Here is a 21,796-nt window from a genome sequence, read left to right as displayed (position 1 = left end):
TGAAGCCAGGAGCCAGGAGCTTCCTCTGAGTCTCCCATGCGAATGCAGGGACCCAAGGACTTGGGCCATCTTCTACTGCCTTCCCAGGCCATGGCAGAGAGCTGGATTGGAAGTGGAGCAGCCGGGAGAACCGGCGCCCATATGGGAATCCGGCACTGCAGGCGGCGGCTTTACCCACTGTGCCACAGCGCCAGCCCCTCTTTCCAAGTTTTTATGTCCATTCTCAACCATAGCCTTTAAGAAGGCAGAAATTATCTCCATTTTAGATTAGGAAACGCCCAGAGCTAGAGAAACAGTCTATCCAAAAATCTAACTTTCTTGGTTCCTAACCCATTTTCTTTTCTGCCTTTACTCTAAAGCATCAGACCAAATGGAAGGTTCTCTGGTGTTCTGAAAATTGGCCATTAGTTATAACACCTACCCCAGTGCTTTTCTTTAAGTTTGCTGTGACATAAAGAACACATATTCCGGGCTGGCATTGTGGCACGGTGACTTAAGCCACAGCCTGCAAACAATGGCATCTCATAAGAGCGCTAGTTCGGGTCCTGGGTGCTCCACTTCCAATCCAGCTCCTTGCTAATGTGCATGGGAAAGCAGCAGAAGGTGGCCCAAGTGCTTGGGCCCCTGCCACCCACGTGGGAGAGCTGAATGGAGTTCCAGGCTCCTCTTTTCAGCCTGGCCCAGCTTTGGTTGGTCCAGCTATCTGGGGAATGAATCAGGAGGTGGAAGATATCAGTCTGTCTCCCTCCCCCGCCCTCTCTCTGCCTTTCAAATAAATAAATCTTTTTTTTTAAAATGCATATTCAGTCCTGGCCCCTAGCTTCTGACACAAAACTAAAATCCTTATAATTTCCCAAGTGATGGAAGTAATAGGTCTTAATACCAACTGCCTAAATCCGTTGGAATTTCGTGTATAAGAGAATCTTTTGGTCTAATGATGTGACTTAATGGGCTTCTGAAAAGCTTCAGGAAAGGAGATGTTGGCCAGAATGATAAAGGCTTGATTAGAAGCTTGTAAGTTTCAACCCCAGCCTCCTTTGCCTTGGGAGAGGAGAGGGCTGGAGAGTGAGTTAATAATCAGTCATGCCTGCGTGATGAAGCTTCCATTAAATTCCTCCAGCTGTGAGGTTTTATGAGCTTCCAGGTTGGTGAACTCATCCGCATGCCAGGGAAATGATGCACCCCAACTCCACAGGGACACACGCTCCTGTGGACCCCACCCTATATACCTCTTCAGCTGACTATGCATCTGTATCTTTCCCATAGCCTTTGTAAAAAGTCAGTAAGAGAGTATCTTCCTGAGTTCTGTGAACCATTGTAAGCAAACCATTCAACCCGAGGAAGGGATTATGGAAACCACCAATTGGTAGCCAAGTTGCACAGAAGAGTGGCTGCCTTGAGCACCCAGTACTTGGAACTGGCTTCAGAAGGAGGGGGGCAGCCTTGTTGGACCTAGCCCTTTGTCTGTGGGATCTGTGCTAACTCTGAGTAGTGTACCAATTGAATTAAATTGTAGGATGCCCACTTGGTGTTCCCAGAAAATTGGAGAACTGTTTGGTAGGAAAACCCTCTAATTTGGTGTCAGAACTTTTGTAAATAGAAGAACTGGTTTTCATTATTAGCATATCCTTTTCTGGTTTCCTGCAACTGTCATCATCATCCTCAATTCTTTTTTTTTAAGATTATTTATTTATTTATGTATTTGAAAGGCAGAATTAGAGAGATCTTCCATCCACTGGTTCACTTCCCAAATACCAAATAGCCATAACAGCCAGGGCTGGGCCAGACCTCATCCTGGAGCCAGGAGATTCTTCTGGGTCTACCATGTGGGTGCAGGGGCCCAAGCACTTGGACATTTTCCATTACTTTCCCAGGCACATCAACAGGAAGCTGGATCAAAAGTAGAGCATCTGGGATGCCAACTGACACCCATCTGGGATGCTGGTGCTACAGGCCTTGCCTTAACCTGCTGTGCCACAGTGCCAGGCCCAATCCCTCAAGTCTTTGTTTTGTCTTTAGCTTCAAAAACAACCGAAATTATCAAGTCTTTATTCGTTGGTTTGAATCTTTTATGAAGCCCTCTAACCTATTTTCTAGCCTGTAGACATTGTAAGACAACATTTTTGAAAGATTTATTTATTTATTTGAAAGGTGAAGTTACAGAGAGGCAGAGGCAAAGAGAGAGAGAGAGATATCTTCCATCTGCTGGTTCACTCCCCAAATGGCTGCAATGGTGCCCATATGGGATGCTGGCACTGCAGATGGCGGCTTTACCTGCCATAAGACAACTTTTTATACTGAACCTTGGGTTTGCTTCATTGAAATTTGTACAGTTCAAAGAAACAGTACATTGGGAATCAGAATTATATCTAGTCTCAACTTTGTGAGATTTTAGGCAAATTATTTCTCTTTATTCAGAGATTTTACTGTCAACTTTTGAAAAGTACATCTGTTGCTTTCTGCCTCCCACTGAGAATGTACATCATCTCCCAACTCCAGCCCTCTGATTGTCAGGAGTGCACCATCATATGTGTGTTAGAACCCTCTGGGCTGCTGGGATTTCAAAAAATGTTGAGTCCTACTGACTTCAAAGCTCTTTTTTCCCTCTCACATTCTTATTGGAAGTTTATCAAATCTGAGTTACCCATAGGCCAGTGTAAAATTTGCAAATATTAACTTCTCAACATAAATACTGGAGAGGGGAGGTATAACAGTACATGGTTTATTAGCTAATGGTCAAGATTTACTGTTTGATCCCATGTCATTGTAGATCATTATGACTTTCTCTAGTGCAGTACAAATTCCAGCCTTCATCTCCTACAGTCCACACATTATTGTTAATAACATACAAGAACTGGTTATAGTTAGCACAACTATATTCTCCATAAGGACAATGGCTAGCTCTGGTTCTGCTCACCATTGTCCCACTAGCAACAGTATCTGGTTGCTAATAGCCATTCAATAAATGTGCAGTGAGAGATTGAATTAACCAGCAACTTTGGAGAGAATAAAGACCTGTAGCCAAAAAACTCTTCTGTTGACTTTAGCATACCCTAGGTGTGCCATGCAGAAACAAAGGGATGAAAGTAGTTCCTCTTTGGTGAGAATGAATGATTAAGAAGCTTGAAGCTGACTCAGGACTTTATTGGCACAACCCACTTAAATTTTAACTGCTTGTGGCAAAATCAGTCAGTACACTCTTGGAAGTGAGAATTCTGCTCAAGCAGTTATCTACCTGGATGAGCTCACTGAATAATGAAAGATCATGTTCACTGGACAAGAACAAGTTACAGAACAGCTACTTTTAGAAAGGGTGGCAAGGGGGGCCGGCACTGTGGCGTAACAGGTAAAGCTGCCGCCTGCAGTGCCAGCATCCTATATGGGCGCTGTTTCGAGTTCTGGCTGCTCTGCTTCTGATCCAGCTCTCTGCTATGGCCTGGGAAAGCAGTGGAAAATGGCCAAAGTCCTTGGGCCCCTGCACCCACATGAGAGACCTGGAAGAATCTCCTGGCTTCGGATCGGCCCAGCTCCAGCCATTGAGGCCATTTGGGGAGTGAACCAGCAGGTGGAAGACCTCTCTTTGTCTCTGCCTCTGCCACTGAAAGCAAAGATCTGAAGGTCCAGCTTCAGAGTGACCTCAGTTTCCAACCTTGCCCCCAGCTAGGGTTTCTGCCAGGGCAACGTGAACTCTCCATTGTTACATCCAGATTAGTCCAGTCGTTCCGGCCAAATTCATTATGTTGATTTCAATTCAGCTTCCAAGCTATCAAAAATACAGCATAGTAACCATCTCCTCCCCCAGGAGCAGGTCATCTACAAATTTATGAAGTATGCTTCTGCGATTGTAGCTAAGTCACTGGTTTTGGATCTGGGATTCAGGGAGTGTGGAATTAATTCATCTAGAACTGCATGTGATATTTGGTGTGTTATAGTATTTTTCAGTGGAAAGGAGTCCAGAGTTTCAGCCAAGTCTCAAGGTGATCCGTGACCTCAAAAAACATTAAAACAATGAATATAACTATTCATCACTATTTTGTACAGAAGGGCTAATCGGGACAGAGCTCTGTAAGACTGCTAACAGTGCCTTTGTTCCTAGTTGCACCGATCCATCCGAATTCGGGTGGCATAGCGGACTATTACATAGTAGTCTTTTTTCTTGTGATTTGCTTCTACATCAAATGGAAGGGAAAATGAATTCCAGTTACGTGGGCATTCAGGTAATTAACATTTTATATTGTTGGTGAATAGTTTTGCTCTCTAAACATTATTCTTAAGACCTTCATCATTTTGCTCCCTGTACCCATCAGACACCATGTATCATAGTGTTGTATTAGTCTGTGAATAGAATTACAGGTGCTTCAAAAATTCAAGAGATTGGCTGAATATTGACACATCAAAGAAAATATATAAGGGGCCAATGTTGTGGTACAGTGCACTAAGCCACTGCCTGCAATGCCAGCATCCCATATGAGTATGAATTTTAATCCCTGCTGCTCCAATTCTGATGCATCTTCCGGCTAATGTGCCTGGGAAAGCAGCCAAAGATGGCTCAAGTACTTGGGCCCCTGCCACCCATGTGTGAGACCTGGGTGGAGTTCCTGGCTCCTGGTTTTGGCCTGGCCCAATGCAGCCATTTGGGGAGCAAACTAGCAAATGGGAGATTCGTTCTCTCTCTCTCTCTCTCTTTCTCTCTCTCTCTCTCTCTCTCTCTCTCTCTCTTTCTCTCTTTCTCTCTTTTTCTCTCTCTATCTTCCTCCTTCCCTCCCTCCTCCCTCTCTGGAACTCTGCTTTTCAAATAGATAAAATTTTATAAAAAGAAAATACATAAGTCAAAATTTGCTATCTCTTCTCTCCATAGCTCTGGACAATATAATGTTAATTTCCATTTCAGCCCACTTTAAAACCTATAGATACTACGCCTCAATCGTTATATGGCTATGATGTATATAGAAGGGGATTTGCAGTTTAAGAAAATCCTACATGAAAATCTGGATGTGGTAAGAGAGATTCATTACTTCCTTTGGAAAGGATTCACCTTAGAAGGGAGGCAGACAAAAAAGTACAAACTGTATGATCCCATTTCAGCAACACTAATCTCTGGTGAGGAAAGACAGATCAGTGGTTGCTTAGATCCAGAGTGATGGTGGAATTGCACGAAGAGGCATGAGGGAATGTTTTCCCTGATGGAAATGTTCTCTATCTTGATGGGGATGGTGGTTTCACGAGTGTGTCCATATGTCGAAATTCGTCAAATTGAACACATGAAATGAATACCATTTCCTATACATAAATGATATGACAATAAAATTTTTATGAAAACATTTACCCTAGGAGTCATTTAAAATGAAATTTTATTGAGTATTATTTATTGAGCCTTAAAAGATTGATTACACAAATGAAAAAAGTAAGTCTACCTGTAAATTTCTTCAAGGTGGGATGAGGATGAAATATGATCATGAAAAGACTTTTAAACAGGTAAAGAGGTGATATCAATGCATTTTAGTTAATATTTAGTGTTCATACAAAAATGGTATGTCTTCATTAATGTGGAGGGTACCAACAGTGACACAGATTATTTAAATAGTCGAGATAATCCAAAATAGATCTTAAATGTTCATTTAAAACACTTTCTTAGTCTGCTCCTTCAGAGTAGATAAGATCAGGCACAACTGATAACATAATAGCTTATTCAAAGCTAAATTCTACATTACCTATGATATCAACACTTTGTATTCACTGTGGGAAAACGATTTAAAATCATTTACCTCTACCTTATCCGGCCTTTAAAAGTTGGGTGATCTTTTGAAACTTGATATGCTTAGATATTGAAGATGAATGAAGGTGATTCCTTGGAAAACCTAACATGACACATGAGGTGTCAATTATAAGACCTTGTTTTAAATGCTGCATAACAATTACCAGGTACCCTTTACATAACTCTCCTCTGTTGTTTTTGGAGAACTTTTTTTTCCAATCAATGAGATAATGCTGTTGAGTTCTCCTCTTAGTGCTAAGTGCAAAAATGAATAGGGAAGCCTGACAACTCACCCTAGAAGTGATATTGAATTTCATTAATGCCACCTTGTCATGTACGTATGTGGAACGTAACCAAGTCGAGCTAAACATAGAGAAATAAGATTTTCTGAAATATAACACAGATGCTGATGCAAAATTCTTTCAACTGAGTTAGAAATCACTTGCCTTGTCATGTGTAATGCATGCATGTTAGTTACAGTTGTAAGTACTCTATACTAGTCATACAGGAACCCTTGCATTTATTTAGTTGCTATCTTGACCCATTTGTTTTGGAATCATGGTAAGGATGAGCACCTTGTTAGAAGAGGGTTGGTCAGAACTGAGAGAGGACATGGGGACTGGTTAGGGGAACTGAATTCCAAACACCAGGAATGGGTTCCGCAGTGACCATGAATGATGTACTTGGGGCCCAAGCCTATGGCTTGACCACTCGCTTTTTCTCATCACGCTGGGATTCAGCTGCAATCCCTGGCTCTGGCTCCAGCACTGGTTCTGGCTCTAGCTCGATCTCAAGCTCAGGCTGCAGAATAGGCCCCTGTCTTTGGACACCTTCTGGCCCTGAGACCAGCTCATGGTCTGGTTCCATGATGGTGGCAGGGTCAGTCTCATGAGTGGAAGGTGGCAGAGCTGCTTCTAGCTGAACAACGTCTTCAGTCGGCATGGCTTCAGTCTCTGCACGTTGGGTTTTTTGGGTCATTGGTCTGGAAGAAAGAAATCCCAGAAAAGTCAAGTTAGCAACATCCTAAGTCTAAAATTTCACTCTGTAGCTCCAATGACATAGGTCCCAAAGCTACTCAAGTCATCAGTTATGTATGATCTTCTGACTCACTGTCAGACTGTTTGTGTCCCTGGCGGGATTGAGAAAGCTTAGGTCTTGACAATGAAATGAAAGTTCAAGACATACAGATTAGTGTTTAACAGGTGGCAAAACTAATGTCAGGATGAAAGAGTCTAAAAATCTAAGGAGCTTTTTGAGGATCAAATGCACAGTTCTGATGCATCTGTACCCCCCACTCCATCTAGCACAGCAGTTGGCACCTGCTCTGTACCCAATACATACATGGTGGAGCAAGGTAATGGAAGGGTGGCAAATGAACAAACGGGTCTCCACTAGAGAAGAAATAGAAGAGTGGTTAATGGCGTGGGCTGTGGGAAGGCTTCACTCTGATCCCCATGGGCTCTAGGTACTTGTGCCTTCATGGCCCTCTTGTTCCATAAAAAGTATTTAAAATTATTAACGACTTTGCAAAAATTAAAAGAAACAATAAGAAAGGAAGGAGGAGCATGGGCAGGAGGGAGGGTAGGGTGAGAAGTATCACTAGGCTTCTAAATCTGTATATATGCAATTTGTTTACCTTGTATAAATTTTAAAAAATATTCTAATGGTTGGCATAAAGACAGGTATGTTAATATAGTAACACATTTTCCTGAACCTAAAACATTTGTGGTGGTTCAATGAGTCTGTTATACATCAAGTGTGTAGAACAGAGTTTGGCACAAAGGACTCAGTAAATGGTGGCCTTTGTGATTCTTTTCGTAAAAGCAATGAGAGTGAGGAAAAAGCTGCTTCTGATATTTCTTGCTGCAAGGAGCGCTGTGTAAAAGAGGCCAGAGAAATAGTTGCACTCGGGTGAAGACAACAAAATAAGGGCTTACTCAAGTTCTGTGGTGGCTTTAGGATTCCTCTTCCTGTCCTTGGCCTTTGATTTGTTTCTGGCGAAGCATACCACGGAGGCGATGATGGCAGCACCTACCAGGGTGCCTATTAAGGCACCGATGATGATCCCAACTTCCGGATCTGGAAGACACAAGCTGATAGTCAAGCGGAACATCCTGTCATCTCATACATGTGTGTTTGTGACTAGCGGGGAAGGTTTGGGACATGCACATAGCAGGAAAGGGACTTGGATACGTTAGAGGATTGCAAACTCCTAGAACCCTGCCAGCTGGGCTCATTGTAGAAGACAACTGACTTGATCGTGCAGCTTAACCCCTGGCATTTACACTCACAATGAAAAAAAAATATATATATATGCCCACCTGGGGGAGGCAGGGTTGCTTCCAAAATGGGGTTTAGGGAAGTCTTCAGTGTACATTCGCTTGAACAGAGAGTGACACCATGGAGTGACAGTGAGTCCCTTGAGATGTGCCTCTGCTATAGGTCCCTAAGACCTACCTGCTTTTCCTCCCTCTCAAGACCATACTCATCAAGGAGCCTCACGCCTTCTCCTCAGTGGGAAAGGAAATGCCCATTTCCGTAGTAGACAAGCAGCTGTTAGAAAACCTGGGTCAGGCCATCCAGCTGAGCCGCGCTTCCAAGCCCTGAGGGGTTGTCCCTGAGAGACCATGTCTGGGGAGGAAGCCAGCCCCTCCCAGGCTGCCTCCCCTCCTACAAGGACAGACAGCTGATGTCTTGAGAGGAGAGGCTGGGTGAGTCGCCATTTCTTTTAACTGTTCATGAAGAATTTTTTTTTTAAGATTTATTCATTCATTTGTAAGAGTTACACAGAGAAAGAAAGAGAGGCCGAGAGAGAGAGAGAGAGATATCTTCCAGCCGCTGGTTCACTCCCCAATTGGCTACAACAGCTGGAGTTGCATTGATCCGATGCCAGGAGCCAGGAGCTTCTTCCGGGTCTCCCAAGAGGGTTCAGGGGCCCAAGGACTTGGACCACCTTCTACTCCCCCCACCTCCAGGCCATAGCAGAGAGCCGGATTGGAAGTGGAGCAGCCAGGACTCGAACCAGCAACTATATGGGATGCTGGCATTACAGGCGGCGGCTTTTTACCCGCTATGCCACAGCGCTGGCCTGTTCGCAAAGAATTTAAGAAGTTAAATACAGCTACTGAGCTTTTAAGAACAACAGCAGCCCTCTGCCCCATTCCTCCCTGTCTCTGAGTCTCGTTCACTGGGGAAAACTGCTCTTAACCTTATCTTGAATCTTCTGGCCCCCATCTTCTGTTGATGCTTGTTCTGATGTGTCCTTCTTCTGTTTCATCGCTCCCTTCTGACCTCCTACTCTGGAAGTTGGTGATGAACTCTTTGACACCACTCTCCTCACACCCCATCATATTCTCCTCTACAGTTAGTTATGTCTTTTTTTTTTTTGACAGGCAGAGTGGACAGTGAGACCAGGTGCTTATCCTGGTCTCCCATGGGGTGCAGGGCCCAAGGACCTGGGCCATCCTCCACCGCACTCCCAGGCCATAGCAGAGAGCTGGCCTGGAAGAAGGGCAACCGGGACAGAATCCAGAGCCCCAACCGGGACTAGAACCTGGTGTGCCGGCGCCGCAAGGCGGAGGATTAGCCTGTTGAGCCACAGCGCCGGCCAGTTAGTTATATCTTAACTTGTCCTTAGAGTTTCCAGGATTCTGACTAGGTAAAAATGTGTTCAAAGCTGATTCTTCCTTGTACATTTTTTCTGAAAATTTCCCTGAGGTTAATAATCCTCATTAATCCCAAATCCTCATTTGGGGATTTGTTGAGATACTTTTTAAAATTTTTTTAAGATTTATTTGAAAGTCAGAATTACACACAGAGAGAAGGAGAGGCAAAGAGAGAGAGAGAGAGAGAGAGAGAGGTCTTCCACCCTCTAGTTCACTCCCCAATTGGCCGCAACAGCCAGAGCTGTGCTGATCCGAAGCCTTTAGCCAGGAGCTTCTTCCAGGTCTCCTACGTGGGTGCAGGGGCCCAAGGACTTGGGCCATCTTCTACTGCTTTCCCAGGCCACAGCAGAGAGCTGGATCAGAAGTGGAGCAGCCAGGACTCAAACCGGCGCCCATATGGGATGCCAGCACTGCAGGCAGCAGCTTTACCCACTATGCTACATTTCCAGTCCCTCTTTTTTTTAATGTATCATCACTCATCCCAAAATTTCCAACAAAACAATTCAAATCTTTACCATACATTTGAACACATCAGATTCTCCATTTCTTCTGTTTTCCCCTCAAACACATCCTTCCTGGAATCCTCACTCCCTCTTCCCCCACATGGCCTGGTTGCCCTCCTGCGTCTGCTCTCTCCTGTCATCATTTGGCGTCGATATTTTCTAGACCAACAGGCTTTGCCAGTTCCTTCAAGATCCAGTCCAAGAGGCGCCATGTTGTTGAGGCCGGCCCCAGTTCTTTATGCATCATTGTTAGTTCATTGGTGGCCTATAGACCCTGCACAGGCCTCTTCTGGAGCATGTAGCACGTTTCCCTCGTTTATTTATTCTTCTAGTTGAACTGTGAACTGCTTGAATGTAGAACATAGATCTTCCTTAATTTCTGTATCTGCATCACCTAGGATGGTCTTGGCACATAGTAGATCCCCAATAAATGCTTGAAGAAGAGAGAAAGGGAGGGAGGGAGGCAGGCACATGCTGAGTAGCGCTGGAAGGATTAGGAAGGGGGTGGGGCCCAAGTCCCAATCTGATGGGTGTCTGTAGGTGCAGCGTGAGTATGCATCTGGGAAGGCAAAAAGAGATTGGAGGAGACCTGAAGAAAGGCAGCAGGAGTGACTAAAGGAAGATGGCTGCAAGTGAGAGGAGAATGAAGGAACAAGCTTCAGGGTACACGAAAGGACGGAAGCCTAGCTTCACCGGGAGAGCAATGTCATCCAAGGGAACTTGCTACCCTCGGAGAGGGCGTATATTGAAACCCAAATCCCAAGTAAGTTAGAAGACAACGCATAGACAAGATCCCAGATGTTGATGAAATGATTCTCGGGAGGTGAGGTGAGACAGCCTTTGTGAGGGTTTCTCCTGGATGGCCCGGCCAGAACAATTCCAGAAGCCTTAAGGCTTATACTTAGGGAGTAAGCACCTTTGAGTGGGAAGATTGAAGTTAGAGGCATCCCAGCTCTGCCAGCTACTACCTGGGTGACCTTGGGCAAGTCTTTGACCTTCCTGAGCTTGCGTGTCCTCCTGAGGAGTGAAAGGCTACCGACTGAATTCTGTTCCCTAGATAGCGTGTTTGGAAAGATTGAGACAGTGCTCACCCAGCACGCAGCCGACTGTCTGGCATCCGTTTTGTGCTGCACAAATACTAGCTTTGAAGGTGTGTGTGATCACTACTATTCTTACAAGAGGCACCTCTTAAAGCAGTCAGGGACTGGACAAGTTTGCAAGCCATGTATGCATCACATAAATAGCTACAGTGTCATCTGGACCTACCACCAGCATCACAGAGAGAAATTCAGCCCAATCTTATCAATGAGCTTGCTGTTTTACATATCGAATAGCAAGACCGACTTCCTAGAGGTTTGTGACGCTTAAACAAATTGCTTTTTGTAAAGGATCTGGGGCAGTGTGTGGGATACATTCAGTATTGTCTAAGCACCAGACAGCGGGATGGTCGTTCATCATATCATCCTGTAAATAATGCACGCAAGACCCTCAGAGAGGCAGGACTGATTAGCCAGAGGTCCCGATTCATTTACTTGGCTGACAGGCCCAGGCCCCGTAACTTAAGGAGGAAACTGTTGAAGTTGTATAGTCAACTCACGTGAAGAGGTTAGATCAATTTCACAGGAACTGTTGCCAAGCATGTTGATGGCAGTACACTGGTAATAACCTTGTTCAAAATTTGTCAGATTGCCGATATCCAAAATCCCAGTGGCTGGGTCTGTCAAAATCAGGAAACGGACTTCTGAGATCTCTTGTGAGGGGCTAGATCACATCAGTGTAACAGATCACGTGGCACCTGCCCACTTCCCCACAGTGGTCTCCCCTCTGTTGAGGCATCCAGGGTCCAATCGGGCCCCTCAGGACTGTTCCCAAGGCAACCCACCTGGGACCATGCCTATGTTCCCCTCCATATTCACCACCTCTTGCTTCTAGAAGTTGGGGAGTAGACCATACCACAATCATCATGCTGGAAGTTGTTCTTATTAAATCCCACCCCATCCCCCATCCACCTAAGGGCAGATCGAGTTCCCTGGACAAGCAACGAGCCACACACTCATGCTGTCAGCCACACCCCAATGCCAGGCCTTCTCGGGAGCCGCCAAAGGCTGTACTTACTGAAGCTCTCTTTCACTGGCACGATGTTTGTTCCCTCAAGTTTATACCAGTAGTACACAGGGGATGGTGTTCCAAGCGCAGAGAGACATGAAAGAGAGATAGCATGGCCAGTTTCTGGTCTTCCTTGGATGCTACAAAAGGGCTTAGAAGGTTTGACTGTAAAGCAATGACAAAGAGTGAAACTCTTGCAGGATGAATGGCAGCCTCTGACAATTGCAGACACTTCCTCATTTACATTTTGCATAATATATATATATTTTTTGTGCAAACAGCTTTTTTGTTTGCCAATTTTTTTATTAAACTTTTATTTAATGAATATAAATTTCCAAAGTACAGCTTATGGGTTACAATGGCTTCCCCCTCCCAAAACTTCCCTCCCACCCACAACCCTCCCCTTTCCCGCTCCCTCTCCCCTTCCAATCACATCATGATTCATTTTCAATTCTCTATATACAGAAGATCAGTTTAGTATATATTAGGTAACGATTTCAACAGTTTGCCCCCATAACATAATATATATTTTTTAAAGAAATCTAAAAGCCCATTGGACAGTTTTATGATTATACCACCAGGTGGCAGTAAAGCACTTCAAGTGCCGGGACCTCTAGCCAAGGCTGTTAAGATTCAAATAGTGTCTTCTCTGTCTGCCTCCTCCCCAAGTCTACAACCACGAATTTTGGCATTGTATCTAAAAACATGCCTTTATTAAAACAGCCAAATGTGGGTCCGCCATTGTGGTGCAGCAGGTTAAGTTGCTACTTGCGATACCAGCATCCCATATCACAGTCCTGGTTCCAGTCCTGGCTGCTCTGCTTACAATCCAGCATTCCTGCTAATGCACCTGTGGAGGCAGTGGGTGGTGACCCAAGTGTTTGGGCCCCAGCCACTCACGTGGGAGATCTGGATGGAGTTCCAGGCTCCTGGCTCAGCCCTGGCTATTACAGCAACTTGTGAAGTGAACCAGCAGATGGAAGACATTCTCTCTCTCTCTCTCTCTCTCTCTCTCTCTCTCTCCCTCCTTCAAATAAATAAATAAATCTTTAAAACAGCCTAATGCAAGCAAACACTGTGAGAAGCCTGTCACGGCGCGGCTCTCACAACACGAAAACGACTAGGAGCATAGTTTATACTTTAAAAAGCATAGTTTCAAAGGAAAATAGAACCCTTAAATACTTTGAGCTCACCCGTTGTTTTGAAAAATTGGTTTTTTATTGATGCTGTACTATTCTTTTCCTTTAGGAGTCTTTTTTATTTTTTTTAAGCTTTTATTTAACTGCAGGTGGCGCAAAACAGATGGAAGGTTTGGATGTGCCCGACCCTCAACAGTAGAGGAAGCCCATTTCGCGGGGCGGGGGTTGGGGGTGGGGCTGGGGAAGGGGCGGAACTATACAGCGCCGAGACCTTCATTCATCTTTCCCTCTGCGCGCATTTAGTGATGTGCCTTCTGTGTGTCCGACACTGTACCAGGCCCCAGGAGCCCAAAGGCGCGTTTAACACCGTTCTGAAGTGCGATGGGGGTGCTGAGAGATGACGTTAGAGGATGGTAGAGGCCAGATCCTGGAGGGCTACTGAGAGCAGAGGGCCCGAGGAAAGCGCCAAAGCAGGGAAGTGGTGATCATGGGCATCTTAGCATTTCCCGTGGATTAGCGCCAAGACAGGCGTGCCTGAGCCAAGAAAGGAGAGGAGACACATTCGAGAGGTATTGAGAAAGCAGAATCAAGCAGATGGCCACCACCTGCTTATGGAGGGGGAAGCCGAGGGTGGGGCCCACGGTGATGAGTCTGAACTGCCAGCCCCAGCTATAAACAACGCAGGAGGAGGAGCAGGGGCTAGGGGCGGAATGGGGAGGGGGAGGGGCGGTGAGGAGGTCCTTTCAGAGGTATCTTCCTTTGCACAGCTTATTGGACCCTTAGTTTTATAAACAGACAATGATCTCCACTTCTGTACTTTGAGACTCGCCTTCCTTATCTTAATGTGGATATGAAACTCCCCAGTGGCCTGGGTTTTTCTGACTTAGATGAGTTACCCCTTAACTGCTCTGACCACTTAGCCCTCCAGCTCTTACTTGGGATGCAATAGTTAAGAGCACTGCTATGGATCCACATAAAATACTCGCTCTGCAACTTTACCCCTGATGTGTTCAAACAGCTTACCAAACCAGAAGTTGACTCATCTGGAAAATGTGAATAAGAGATTAACCTCTGGCTGATCCAAAGATTAAATGAAATAATTTATATAGGGCTTTGCATATGGAATTCTTATTGGCCATGGGCAGGACTAATTCCTTCCACTAAAGTTAATCTTCCAGGGCTGGCATTGTGATGTAGCAAGTAAAGCTGCTACCTGTGTCCCTGGCATCCCATATGGGTGCTGGTTTGAGTCCCGGCTGTTCCACTTCCAATCCAGCTCCCTGATCATGAACCTGGGAAAGCAGTAGAAGATGGCCCAAGTGCTTGGGCCCCTGCACCTGCGTGGGAGACCCAGATGAAGCTCCTGGCTCCTGGCTTTGGCCTGGCCCAGCCCCAGCCATTGCGGCCATTTGGAGAGTGAACCAGCTAATGGAAGACCTCTCTCTCTCTCTCTCTCTCTCTCTCTCTCTCTCTCTCTTGGTTTCAAATAAATAAATATTAAAAAAGAGAAATTAATCTTTCACTGACTTCTGCTCTACACAGCCATCTCAGATTCTATCTGTTCGTACACATGAGTAAGAAGACATAGCTGTAACTCTTGGCAATCCTTCACCACCACCCCTTTAGCAGGTGCCCCTGTTTGGGACAGGCATTTACCAGCATGGTGAAGATGCCACTTGGGCTTGGGATTCCCACATCCCTTATGCAAGCGCCTGCATTCAAGTTGGGCTCCTCTTCTGACTCCAGCTTCCTGCCAACACACATCCTGGGAGGTAGTAGGTGATGACTCAAGTACTTCAGCCCCTGCCACCCACGTGGGAGACCAAGATCAAGTTCCAGGCAAGATTGACTTTATGCATTTGGAGGGTAAACTACTGGAAAGGAGAGAGCTTTCTTTCTCACTTTTTCTGTCTGCATTTCAAATAATTGAATAATTTAAAAATGTGTCTTAGTTAAAAGAAGTCTTCTACTTACCTCTTTATTCTCTCTTCCTTACCAATGATTTTTTTTCAGATGGGAGCGATGTGTTGCATTTGCCTATCCTAAACTAGGCGATCTAAGCAGAAGCCCATTGCAATTACCCCTAGATTTAGATACTGCCTTTTTAAAAAAAGATGGTGATTTTACAACCTTCATAGCAGGTTAGAACAACTGGAACAGAACGTCCGATGGAATTTTTTCATCACAAAGTCAGACACCGGGGTTTGAACTAAGTTATGGACAAAACCCTAGGATGACTTGCATTTCTTCCTTGAGCCCAGATTAAAACTCGAATAGGCATCTTTTCCCTTTTTTTTTTTTTTTTTTGGCAAGCACCTTTTTCTCCTTTTATTATCAAAACAGTCAGTGAATCACTTTGAGGCAAGTCCTACACATATATATTTTCTAAAATTACTGAATCGGGATTGAGCTGACACTTCATCTAGTTAAAGTCCTCAGTAGAAATAGGGCGTTTTAATGGCAGAGCCATTGATCTACCCTTTAGCTTTATTGCTTTCAACAGGATTGAGCTGGGAGGAAAAGGCTCACCTCAGAAAATAAATGAAAATGCTCCGGTGTGTTCTCAACCCCCTCTAAATGAATCACTTTCTTTTTATGTGCCAAATCGCAGAAGGTAGATGATGCTCATTCCAAATGCACACAAAAGAATTATTCAAACTCTATCTGGCTATTTTTCAGAGATTCATTTCCCAGGGTTGTCATACCTAATGGAAATCTCTCAAATGAATGGCCGTGCAAACCGCCTGGTCCTTTTGCTCATGGCTGTTTCCTTCACCTGCACGGCGCTTCGCTACCCCAGCCTCTAGCCCGCCCGACACCGTGCTGGCACGCCCTTCAAGCTTCAGCACAAAGTCACTTTCCCCCAAAAGCCTTTTCCAGCTCTCTCAGCCTTTTGCCTGCACTACCGCCCCCTGCAGCTGGCCACGGAAAGCTCTCATGTCACCTATCTGCTTGACCAAACCGAAAGCTCGCAGGGTTCGTAGCCTACACTTTACATCTTTCCATTTCCGTGGCTTTAGCACAGTGCCTGGCACTTGTGCCCAGGGTTGGCCGAGTGCATTTATGAACGGACAAGTGAATGCACGGGGCTAACGTCCATCGCTTTGAGATGACGTGTCACTGACAGACAGGTTCTTAGCAGAAGACACCTTTAAGGAAATCGTGAGCCCTCTCCCCACCATTGCTCTCCCTTACTCATGTGGCCCCACCTTGCTTCTGCCCCAAATCAGGGCAAGCAGAATGGGTGCGCCTGGAGAATTCGATTTGAAAACCTACAAACAGCCTCGGCAGTTTTTAGAGAAAATTAGTAGTCTCAAAATTTCCAGAGAGCCTGTTTGTAGGATGTCTTTGTTCTTCACGCAAGGAATAAAACCGGGGCTTTTGAGAGCTCCCAAACAAGAAAACTTACAGTCTCTTCTGCTTCTTGCCTTGCCTGGATCCTGGCTGGCAGAAAAGAACCAGGACGCCATCATGGCGGCAGCTATTTGACGCCAAGCCTCAAGAGAAAGAACAACTTAAAATGGAAGTGGCTCTCAACTTTTTATGGCGATGGCTTTGGGATTCTCTGAGCTCTCAATTTCAGAAAATTGACCTTCTTGTCTAGCTTTATGTCAGGGCTATTGCCGTGCCCTGGGATGAAGAGGCTTAGCCTCTTTAGATTATTTCTGGTCAGAACACCCCAGAGACAGAAGGTAACAGAAAATCATTAGATGATTAATCTCTCACATTTGTTGAACATTTAAAAACCCTATAATCTCCGGTATCTCATTTGATCCTCATAACAAATCTATAAAGAAGACAAGGCAGGAGCTACAAACCCAACTCACAATGGCCAGAGAACAGTGGCCTACTTGCGTGAGGACACTGAGTACAGAGTAAGCCTGGGACCTAGGCCTTCTCACTCCCAGCTTGGTGCTTTGGCATTTATACCACGTCATTTAGTTCCCGGGTATATGACTTGTTTTCCAGACTGGAGCGTGACCCTCTCAGGAAAGTGCACAAGTACTACTTCTCTTGTCTGTCCTTGTACCACAATGCCTAGCACAGGGCTCAGCAAAATAAAAACATGATGGATTGTGCTAGCCCCTTCTTAGAAATGAACACTTGGGTAACTCTCCCTCTTTCTAATTTTCTATCTAAATTGTTGTATTCTAGAAAGATTATAAAATCTCCATCATTTAAAAAAGGCAGTATCAAAATCTCGTCATAGTTGCAATAGATTTCTGGTCAAATAGCCTAGTTTAAGATAGGTAAATGCAACACATTGTTCCTGTCTGAGCAAACATTTGGTAAGGAAAAGAGAATACAGAGCTAGATAGTGGGGAAGTGCATAGGAATATCAGCTGGCACCACCTAGGCAGCACAAGACAGCTCTGGACAGTTCTTATGGGTATGCACCTTGCTACAGATTGCTGATTTTCTAATAGACTCAATTAGTAAGTCACTGGTTTTATCTAGTCCTCCTTATTTATTTATTTATTTACTGGAAAGAGAAGAGGAGGAGGAGGAGGAGGTGCAGAGAGAGAGAGAGAGAGAGAGAGAGAGAGAGAGTCTTCCACTCACTGGTTTACTCCCCAAATGGCCATAACAGGCAGGGCTGGGCCAGGCCGAAGCCAGGAGCCAGTAGCTTCTTCCAGGTCTCCTATGCGGGTGCAGGGGCAAACACTTGGGCCATCCTCTACTGCTTTCTCAGATGCATCAGTAGGAAGATGGATCAGAAGTGGAGCAGCCAGGATTCGAACCGGCGCCCATATGGGATGCCAGCCTTGCAGGCGGTGGCTTTACCTGCTTGCTATGCCATAACACTGGCCCCTCTAGTCCTCCTTTCCTGTTATGTATGTACCAGGAGTCTTCAAATAGTTCGTGTAACATATATTTTAAAAAAACTATGCATGATTTAAAATTGTTTATGCCAAAATAAACTTATCTTTTAATTCCATTTTCCCATGAACTTTTTGAAGTACACTCATTCACAACTTGAGAGGAATCAGGGAGAAGATCAGCTCCATTGATTTTACCCAGATGTGGGAAAACACTTAGCACAACTGGTTACTCGATAAGGGTTGAGAGTCCTTTCATTCCTCTCTTTAGAACTTCCCACCCTCAGGGCCTGCAGAGAGGAAATTAGCACACATTGTCCTCTCAAAGGTTGAAAGGAACCTTACAAATTGTCAAAATTGAGAGCTTCCCTGGGGGCAGCAACTATAAGCTTGCATCACTAAAACGTTATCACTCCTGGCTCAGAGTAAACACTCAATAAATACTGAATAAGTGAACCATTCCAAATTCATCCTAAGAGCAAATATGATTTTCCCAATGTGATACCATGAATATTTGCGTATGCACAACTTAATTCTTGACACTGGCCTAACGTGTAGTTCTTTTTCCAAAGATCACTATCATTTTAGAGAGAACCTGCTGCTTTCATTCGAAAGGATGATGCAATAGCCGGGAGGGCATGCTTAGGAGAGGTGATAAGCTGGCAGGTGTCCGCCTAAATAGGTCTGGCTCTAACTGGAAGTTCCCTCTGAAAGAGCTGCAGCTGCTGGTTTAGTGGGTCTGTGGAGTGTCCTATCTACTTGTATTGCATCCCTCAGAGATGGGGATCTGGTCCTCCACTGCTGACTTTTGGTGGCCCTTTGTGGTTTTTTTTTTTTTGTTTTTTTGTTTTTTTGACAGGCAGAGTGGATAGTGAGAGAGAGAGAGACAGAGAAAGGTTTTCCTTTGCCGTTGGTTCACCCTCCAATGGCCGCCGCAGCCGGCGCGCTGCGGCCAGCGCACCGCGCTGATCCGATGGCAGGAGCCAAGTGCTTCTCCTGGTCTCCCATGCGGGTGCAGGGCCCAAGCACTTGGGCCATCCTCCACTGCACTCTCTGGCCACAGCAGAGAGCTGGCCTGGAAGAGGGGCAACCGGGACAGAATCCGGCGCCCCAACCGGGACTAGAACCCGGTGTGCCGGTGCCGCAAGGTGGAGGATTAGCCTGTTAAGCCACGGCGCCAGCCACCTTTGTGGTTTTGACAACTGTGCCTACATGTTTTATGAATGCTCTAGGGGGTTGGGCTGGTGGTGTGGAAGGAGCAAGGAGGATGTTACCCCTTGAGACGCTATTGACATCATGACCCGGTCCCTGGCTCATTCAGTGTCCTAAGTTGCTGGAAGGAGAGAAAAGGCAGGAACAAGTGTCCATACCTAGCACACTGACGTTGACGATGCCTTGATTTCTGCCAGCGAAGTCTGGGGGGTTGTTAACATCGCAGATGTAAATTCCACTGTCTGCTGGCTGCATGTTCAGGATGGTGATAGATGCGTTACTTGGATCGTTGGTCCCTATAACTCGGTCTTTAAATCGCCCAATGGCTGCAGCTTGTCCGCCTTCAGAATAGTAAATCTAGGACAGAAACATAACCGAAATGAGGACCGCAGGGTGTCTGGGACTAGGATACACTGCCTGGAAGCTCCTTCTGTTTGTTATCTTTCGTAAGCAGCAGTATCTTTCTCCCAAGGGAAATAGGTCTCTCTCTCTCTCTCTCTCTCTCTCTCTCTCTCTCTCTCTCCCTCTCTCTCTCTCTCTCTCTCCCCCACCAACCCGTGGCCAAGGCTTCTCAGCTCCGTGGGGTGCTTAATTTTTCTCCCAGCTGCTAACAGCAAAGCAGCTCAGTGATGTCATCAAGGCACCGATAAGCCTATCTTACAGAGGAAAAGACAGCTGGAGCTGACAGAATTCAACTTCTAAGCTCAGGCTGGGAAACCCAGAAACTCACTTGATAAGTCTGCCCGGAAGAAGCTCTATGTAAGACACAGTTGTCTGCTGAGAAACCGAAACTGTCCATTTTTAAAGCACCATATCCACACTTTCACATTTGAACCTACCTTTCCCAATGGGACGTATCTGGTTGCCCTAAAAAGTCAAACGTTCCTGCTCCTCTTATGATCCCATACCCCTCCGGATCAGCAAACTTGAGTTTGCTCTGCTGGCTAGAAGCGTAAGCTTTCAGAGCACAAAGGCCCTGATCAATCACCTGCTATCATCGTGTCCTAGTGATGTTGTGAACTAGGAAAGTGGCGAAGAATTGCTTAGTCAGTGGTAGCGAACCCAGAGAGATTAAGTGACTCATTGGCAGCCGCCAGGATTCACTTGTTATTCATATAACTTACTAGATTGAGAAGACCTGGAGTATAGTCCCGTCTCCATTCAGGAACGTGACCCTCATGAATGACAAGCATGAGGAGAGTACCATCTGGTGAAAACAGGCCTGGCCTAAGAGCCAGAGAGCCTGGGTTTCAGCCACAGCTCAGCCTCTGGGACATAGTCAGCCGAGGTGGCCTGTAGCTATGCCTCCAAGGCAACCTGCTTTGTGATAAGAAGCATAGTTATTTAATCTCTCCAACCTTTAGTTTCCACATCTGAGCAATGTTTCCTCAAGTATGATATGTTTTCCCGAAGTATAGTTACTGAAGTTGATTTTAGGTGATACAGAAATGAACACGCAGATATTTTAAAGAGTATTAGAAATTGACGTACCTAGCACATCAAAGCTGGGGCTTCCTGGATATTGCTGCCTAGGGTGAGACTAAGGCAGATTTTTTTTAATATTTGAAGAAAGCAAGTCAATACAGGAAACAACACTATATGATTAACAGTGTTAATAATACAGAATATGACAAAACTCGTGACGATGGCAGCTGACTGGCTGAAGCTTGGGAATGATTGCGTTAGGTAATCATGCGGTCTCTCCATAATACACACTGGGCATACCCTCTGCTAGTTTCATGTGAATGTGCATAATTTGAGTTATGGTTACTTTTCAATAAATCGGTATTGCCCTAGTCCAGTAATATTAATCATTAATATTTTCATCAAATCTACTAGAAAGATCTCACAAATCATTTAATCTACTCCTCTGATTTTACAATAAATAAACAAACAAAACAGCTGAAGCACAGACAGGTACGGAGGAGGAGGAGGAGGAAGAGGAGGAGGAGGAGGGGGAGGAGGGGGAGGAGGAGGAGGACACACAAAAGCAGCAGTTGCGACCACAACCTCATTCTAATTCCCTGTCCAGTGCTGTCTCTTCCACTAAGCCAAATAAACAGGGAAGGCATTCAGGAAACCAAAAATATTATCTATTGAATTCAAATGTATCTGCATCTAAGCAAAAATTCAATACACTTTTAAACTCAAGTATAAAGGTAGATTTTGAGAGAAAGTTGTTAAAAAAAACATGTTTGGGGGCCGGCGCCGCGGCTCACTAGGCTAATCCTCCACCTTGCGGCGCCGGCACCCAGGGTTCTAGTCCTGGTCGGGGCACCGGATTCTGTCCCGGTTGCCCCTCTTCCAGTCCAGCTCTCTGCTCTGGCCAGGGAGTGCAGTGGAGGATGGCCCAAGTGCTTGGGCCCTGCACCCCATGGGAGACCAGGAGAAGCACCTGGCTCCTGCCATCGGATCAGCACGGTGCACCGGCAGCAGCGCGCCAGCCGCGGCGGCCATTGGAGGGTGAACCAACGGCAAAGAAGACCTTTCTCTCTGTCTCTCTCTCTCTCACTGTCCACTCTGCCTGTCCAAAAAACAAAACAAAACAAAACAAAATATGTTTGGGAGAGGAACTTGTTTCTCTCATCTCTTGTTT

At 45.5% G+C, this 21,796-nt stretch overlaps 1 protein-coding gene across 1 annotated transcript in view; it reads right to left on the bottom strand.

Moving 5' to 3' along the window:
• Positions 1 to 6,451: 6,451 nt before the first annotated feature.
• The window catches only part of VSIG1 (V-set and immunoglobulin domain containing 1), a 38,029-nt gene continuing 22,684 nt past the window's right edge, over positions 6,452 to 21,796 (bottom strand). Inside the window, exons 5-9 of the mRNA XM_062183036.1 lie at positions 19,359 to 19,557; positions 12,039 to 12,194; positions 11,521 to 11,640; positions 7,693 to 7,834; positions 6,452 to 6,737 (exon numbers count right to left, since the gene is read on the bottom strand). Coding sequence (XP_062039020.1) covers positions 6,452 to 6,737; positions 7,693 to 7,834; positions 11,521 to 11,640; positions 12,039 to 12,194; positions 19,359 to 19,557 — 903 coding nt within the window. The remainder of the gene's footprint in view (positions 6,738 to 7,692; positions 7,835 to 11,520; positions 11,641 to 12,038; positions 12,195 to 19,358; positions 19,558 to 21,796) is intronic.

This window comes from Lepus europaeus, chromosome X (assembly GCF_033115175.1).
Source record: "Lepus europaeus isolate LE1 chromosome X, mLepTim1.pri, whole genome shotgun sequence".
In the NCBI taxonomy this organism is placed as follows: domain Eukaryota; kingdom Metazoa; phylum Chordata; class Mammalia; order Lagomorpha; family Leporidae; genus Lepus; species Lepus europaeus.
Note: the sequence above shows the minus strand (reverse complement) of the source record. Positions and strands in the feature narration are given on the sequence as shown.